Genomic DNA, 7,219 nt, shown 5'->3' with positions numbered 1-7,219 from the left:
ATTAAACACTTTATAGACCCGTTTATGCATTCATATCTGTATTTATAACTGCTTCCTGATGTATGTTAATGTGGGGACCATGCTTTATAAATGATGAAATAACTGTTTACTAATACGTAAATAACGATTAATAGCATGCGGTTATTATAATGTGCTATCAAATTGCTGACAAAAATAGCCACAAACACGCCCACGAACTTGCCTCGTTGCTTCCCACGATTTGGGAATTTCTGACTTCGGGTTCATCTACTCTCTACAACGTTGTTACAGCGGTAAGGCAACAAATGTGTTTTTCTTAGCAATGGCTTGCTACAGCGCCTATGATGAATAACTTCAATATTTAGATTTTTTGCACCATCAGATTCAGAACTATACATCAGTTGAAAGCTTGTAAAATGTATAAATCTCAATTTAGCAAAATTAACCCATAAGACTGGTTTTGTTGTCCAGGGTCACAAATACTCTAAATCTATAGCTTAAGTACAGGCTTGCAATTTCTAAGATACTGTATGACTGTGGAAACATTTGAAGAACTTTGAGAATTTGGGACACACAGATTAACAAATAAATAATTTATAATTGATTTTGTACTTTGAAGAACATACTTGCTGCTTCCAATTTCTTATCTCTTTCAACAGAAAACGTCCACCCCCTAACTGCTGCTTTACAGCCTCACAGTAAAGACGTGCACAGAGTAATTTATAGATAAGAGCAACAAACTGCGTCCTTCGATATTTTCTGTTGGAAACAGTATTCTGAATGGAACGTAAAATTTAAACAGAAATGATCAGGTAAGAGAAATTGTTTTTCATTTGACTCCATGCAGGTCAAGAACATATTAAATATAACAGGCTGTTATTTCAGACATTGTGGAGGAGAAAAACATTTATCTTACAAATGTGTTATTTTGGTCTCAGCTATAATAATAAAGTGTAATCAATTAAAAGTAATTAATAAGAAATGGTAAGAGTTATATTACAATAATAAACATTAAGACCAAAGCAATTAGTTTCACCATGTGATCGATGTCCATATTGGATACCTGCTGTATCAATTAAAAAAACTAATAAATGTTATAAATAATAATACTAATCATCATAAATAAATAAATAAATAATACATTTGTTCTTAAACAGGTATCCTTCTTTTAAAAGTGCACTTGTATTCATTTGCATACTTTTGCATCTGCACTGGAGCCATCAACTGGTCTGCAAAACAAGTGAGGAGTGCAAAAACAAAGACGTGTATGACCAAACCGTCACAGCAGTGCCAGAAAAACTGAAAGATGGAGCCGATGAAATATATTTTGTCAACAGTCAGATTACTATCCTACCAAAAGGTGCCTTTTCTAAAAACCCTCAAGTAAAAAAAATCGAATTTATAGGTACCCCAACTCAGACTGTAGAGGTCGGAGCCTTTGAGGGTTTATCTGATATCACAGCCATTGAGATATCTAGCACCCAAGTGACTTCATTACCTGTTGGCGTTTTTAAAGATCTCATCAACCTCAAAAAACTTATTTTGAAAAGTAACAAAATTCAGACCCTTGAAAAAGGTTTATTTGACGATTTACAGAATCTTGAATATTTGGGTCTAAATATGAATGAGATCACCTCTATCGAAGAGGGAACATTCGACAATTTGGTGAATCTCAAAACCCTTCATCTTGGAAAGAACAGCCTTACTTCAGTATCAAAGTCTCTTTTTGCACATCTTAAAAAACTGCAGATTTTCAGAATCTATGAGAACCAGCTAAACACAATGCCCGATGGGATTTTTGATGACTTCCCGAATATGACAGAAGTAGCTTTGAATGGCAACAAAATCTCATCTATCCAATCAAATTTGTTTCCACACAAAAGTAAATTGGCAAAACTGTATTTGGACAGTAATCTTTTAACGGAACTACCCAAAGAGCTGTTTGTTGGTTTCTCTGGAATGAAGACTCTAACTCTGAATAACAATCAGCTCACCAGTCTCCCCACCGTTCTCTTTGGAGAAATGCCCAAACTGACTAATTTGAATATAAGCCTTAATAATCTCTCTCATATAGCAACTGGAGTTTTTAGTCCCCTTACGAAGCTAAAGAAGTTAGACCTCTCCTCAAACCACTTCTTGAACTTATCAGGTGAATTTTTTGAAGGTCTCGAGAAGTTGTCTGATCTTTATCTTCAGAACAACATGATACAATCATTGAAAGCAGAGGACTTTGAAAAAATTAAGACTCTTTCGAGCCTCAGACTAGAAAATAATAGTCTCAGAATCCTTCCTGATGATGTTTTTAGCAATCTTCCAGAACTAAGTAAAGTTTACCTGAACCATAATCCGTGGCACTGTGACTGTAACCTGTTGCCTTTTTATGAATGGATGGTCAACAACAAGGAAAAGATCAAATCAAAATCTCAAGAACTTTGCGAGTCGCCTATAGAGCTGCATAATCGAGCTCTCTTATTGCTAACAGAAGATGAATTGATATGTCACACAACAACCCCATACTTTGCCACTACCATGCCTACCACAACTTTCTCAACAACAGCGCAACCGACAACAACAACAGTCTTAACAGTGGCACCAACAACTGTGTTTACCACAACAGCACCACCATTAGCTACAACAACAGTCATAACAACAACAGCACCACCATTAGCTACAACAACAGTCATAACAACAACAACACCACCACCAGCTACAACAACAGTCATAACAACAACAGCACCACCATTAGCTACAACAACAGTCATAACAACAACAGCACCACCATTAGCTACAACAACAGTCATAACAACAACAACACCACCACCAGCTACAACAACAGTCATAACAACAACAGCACCACCATTAGCTACAACAACAGTCATAACAACAACAACAGCACCACGATTAGCTACAACAACAGTCATAACAACAACAGCACCACCACCAGCTACAACAACAGTCATAACAACAACAACAGCACCACCACCAACTACAACAACAACAGTCATAACAACAACTCAACCAACTACAACAACGGTCTTAACAACAACACCACCAACTATGGCAACACTTTTAACAACTACAACAGCACCGTCAACTACAACCACTATGTTACAGACAACAACTACACCAACATCAACAGCAATTACTAAACCACAGACAGCCAAACAAACTACAGTCGTCACCACCATACCAAGCACTCTACTCACAACCTCACTACCGACCACAACTACGTCAGCCCCCACAACTACAATACATCCGACAACAACTTCTCTGACAACCACGTTGATTACAACTACAACATCCACACAAACAACAATCGCCACAATTTCTGTGACTACAACTGTATTGATTCCTAACACAACAGCAAGCAGGACTACAAAAACAACCACACTTTTTCCCACCACACTTAGCAGTGTCAACTACACCGGCCGCCATCAACCGTCTATCTCAAGAGCCACACCCACTCACAGGTTCTCATCATGTAAGACGCTCATGATATATTACTCTACGATGCTGGTGATAGAAATCTTCTGTACTGCAGTGCTGGCCAAGTTCACATTTTCACTACACTGCTCTCTCCAGCATAGAGAACGACTTCACAACCAGGTAAACCTAACCCATTTTTCATATACCAAATCCATTGTACTAAAACCAGTCGTTGAGACAGAGACTATAGCTCTATAAGGAATTAGAGGAGATAACGTGCATCATACCTACTGCCCTCTCTCCTAAGAGTGCACTAGACTACTGGAAGGTTCACTATTTTTGACCTGATGAATGAGGATTACAACACAAGATGGTAAACTGGACTGGAAGGCTATGAAGATTCCATGCATTTAATAGGCCGTGCCAGATGGTAGCATTGCAGAGAGATACTTTCACAGTCTCATCTTTTTCCGTGAATGTTTCCCCTGCATTTCCGATGGGACTCAATCTCCCATGATCCTCCACGCTCCCTCACCTCAGCGATCCCCTCATAACATGGACTCTGTTCTCCCCTTCTTGGTTGTGTCACAAATGTAATTTTAGTGTCTTCCTAGCCTGTGTTTGGATCTATAATAAATACATTTTGTTGGAAACTCACTCGTCTGCAGTCTGTGGAGACGTAGTGGTGACGAGATGAAGCTTCATGAAGCTTTGAAGCTTTTTAGCCAAGTGGTTCACAAAAGGGTTAATTTTTAGAGGCTTCATTTGCTCACAATACCATCTGGTGGCCAATGAGTGTAAATCAAACAGATACATTACAGATGTGCCTGGTGTGGTCTATGATACACTGTATTTTGCACCAGTTAAGGATTAGATCCATTAGTGGGGTTGGAAAAAATAACAGGAATTTATTGCTGTCCCACAACCCACTCTTTCTTCCCAAAAGTCCCCATTTGCTCTTCTAAAGATCACAGGGGAGCTGATACTGTGATCACCAATATTGTCCAAGATGTTTGTTTATTGAAGGTCCAGTACAGTTGGGTATTGAAGGTGGCCCTGATTGGTCAATTTGAATGTATCATGTTAGTTTAGTCACATGGTCAAGGGAAGGATAAAAAGGGAATGTAAGATAAGCTCATGGCTTTTTTTCTTGTCTCCTCGCTGTCGCAGAGCTCTGGCTCTCCTACTTCGTCAATACTTTCTTTTCTTTTCTATCATCTCATGTTATATCACATACATTTGGAAACTGTTAATTGTATTTTTTACAATGTTATGCATTTACTTTGTAACCATTTTACATGTCTGTTATTTAATACTTTCATTTACAAACCTGCAGACTAGTGTTGGTTTAGTGTTAATATTAAAAATAATATAGCTATAATCACTGTGCCTATTTCCGTTGCAAAAGGGTGGAAATTCACAAGAAATACACAGTTTAATACCATCTTGCTGTTAACATTTCTTTAGTCATTTCAGCATCCCTATAGCATGAACCACTATAGTGGAACCACCCTTACAAATCCATTTCCACATAGACTAATCTATTTATATGAATATAATGTGAATTTTCTGGTGGTAATAATTGAACATAAGTTTGTAATAAACGTATTGGCTTGAAATGAATGGGGCTATCAAATGTGTGTACATCAATTATTCGGTCATAATAGGCAGATGGGGCAATATTATTATTCTAAAACTGGAAAGTGTCAGGGTTAACTGGGCAGAGGGCTGTGAATGTGCTAGTGTAACTTGGTTTGTGTAGCGGTCAAAATGTAGCGAGGCTTCAGACGATACAAGCCATGTTACTGATACCACTCTGACGTTTACGATTCCACAGCAATGGAAGACGTTTAATAACTCTGGCTGATCAAACAGAGTCAGAGGCTGAAACTAAAGACACTTGTATGTGGACTTTACTATTTCATAGGCATTTACCGACTATTTATTTTATTCATAAAAGGAGATTTTGTTCTCTAACTCTTTATTTAAATCGTGTAAATGTTGACTTCTTATGACTGATTTAATGCATGGAACAGATAGTTTTCCTAATTTGTAATTTGTTGTTGAAAAGCCTATGCTAGCCTAAATTGTAAATGTGATATGCATGTTCATTTCAGAAGATGTACATTTCGAAACTTGAAAGGTAAAATTGCAAAAACTTCACAATTTTGACACATTGCACAGTATTGCACAAGATCACATACATGGTTAACATACAAAATGCTTTTCAAGCAGTTTCATGGGTGTGACATTTATAAATAAGAACACTTCCTTCGTTCATAAATACCAATTTTATGTGAAACCTTCGTTTGCACGGCTTTCCTATTTTCAGCCAGCAGATGTCAGTATTGCCACATTATTTTATTATTTGTGAAATCCCACACGAAAAACTTTAGTGTAATATTGTATTTGCTATAAAAAACTGTAGCAAATTGTGGTATGCTATAGTATAGTAATGATAATATAGTATAAACGAACATTTCAGTTCAAAGCAATACAGGAATTTAACAATTTTATTGTATATTTCTTTATGTTGGATCATCTAAACAATCATTTTCACTTGTTGTATTCTTTTAAAGCAAATGAATACTGATTTAATTGTAAGACGACAACTACTTCATACGTTCAGAGTTATAAAAACTTACACTAAGTAGTCTACAGGGGAAACACACCGCTAGATGGCGCTGTGTATAAAAGGTGTGTAGGCTAAAACTGGTGGTTGCGACTGCCTACATTTCATTCAGTATTTTGTCCTATTGCTTGTGATAACACTTAAATTACATAAATCACAGAGAATATAAATGTGAGGTACAGACAGCCATGTGCGATCGTTTATGGCATGCTGCTTCACAGCCACGTGCAAGTTAGTAATAGAAAAAGTGTGTGATCCTCTGGATGGGAGAAAGGTCAGTCGATGCTGAACGTGGCATTAATCTCATGTCACTTTAACAATAAAATCTTTAAGACTTTCAAAGGAGAAGTGTTTTGGTCGTTTTTTGGTCAAAGCCAATAATAAAACTTCAAGAACAGATCTGATTCTAATTCAGTATTTAGATACAAATTAGTGGCCATATTGGAGACAAAAACACAAAGTGTTTTTAGGGGACATTCTAAAATGCTTAACATGAGAAATCGCCTAATGTAGCTTAAGGTACGTAAAAAGAGATCGGTGAAAACGAAAATTCTGTCAAACCTTCATTGTAATAAACACTAGCTGCTGTCAAAAGACTGAATCCTTCTTTTACCGAAAAAGTGAATAATCTCACGTAAAGCACTTTCTCTACCATAGTAGTCTGATATAAGGAAACAGCTTAATGCTACAAGTAGTGATATTAAAAGAATAGATTTTCTACACAACTTGTAAATAAGGCATTCTTTGAATAGGCAAACTTTTGAGCCCTTAGTCGGAACGCAACATGCAAAGTGTTTGGTTAAAGCATATTCCTATAAGAACATGATTAAAATGGTTTAATGGATTTAGTGATATTAAAAGACAGAATTGGCTAAACACGCACACTATGTACATGTGATCTGAACGAGCTAAGTTTCACTTTAAGCATTTTCCCCTTTAAAACCATTATAAGAAAATGACCGAACATGGCTTAAAGCAGTGACAAACTGAGAACATGGAACATGTTCATGCTTGATATCAGTGATGAAAATATTTTTGAATAGTTAGATTTTGCCTGTTCACTGTTATTCGCATTATGTTAAGCCAGGTTAAGCTGTTTCCTTATAATGGACTTAATATAATGTACACTCGTATAACGTACAATTATTTTCTTCATCTGTAAATTAAGGGCTCGTTCTTTTG

At 36.7% G+C, this 7,219-nt stretch overlaps 1 protein-coding gene across 1 annotated transcript; it reads left to right on the top strand.

Moving 5' to 3' along the window:
* The first annotated feature begins 248 nt into the window (after positions 1–248).
* LOC306896232 (uncharacterized protein) lies at positions 249–5,021 on the top strand. Its single transcript, XM_079460035.1, has 4 exons — positions 249–272; positions 639–791; positions 1,137–2,736; positions 2,897–5,021. The coding sequence occupies exons 2-4, from the start codon at positions 784–786 to the stop codon at positions 2,900–2,902; spliced, it is 1,614 nt and encodes a 537-aa protein (XP_079316161.1). The 5' UTR covers positions 249–272; positions 639–783; the 3' UTR covers positions 2,903–5,021.
* Positions 5,022–7,219: the final 2,198 nt, after the last annotated feature.

Source organism: Barbatula barbatula, assembly GCF_947034865.1.
Source record: "Barbatula barbatula genome assembly, chromosome: 7".
Classification (NCBI taxonomy): Eukaryota; Metazoa; Chordata; class Actinopteri; order Cypriniformes; family Nemacheilidae; genus Barbatula; species Barbatula barbatula.
The sequence above is the reverse complement of the archived record's forward strand: the minus strand, read 5'-3'. Positions and strand labels throughout refer to the sequence as shown.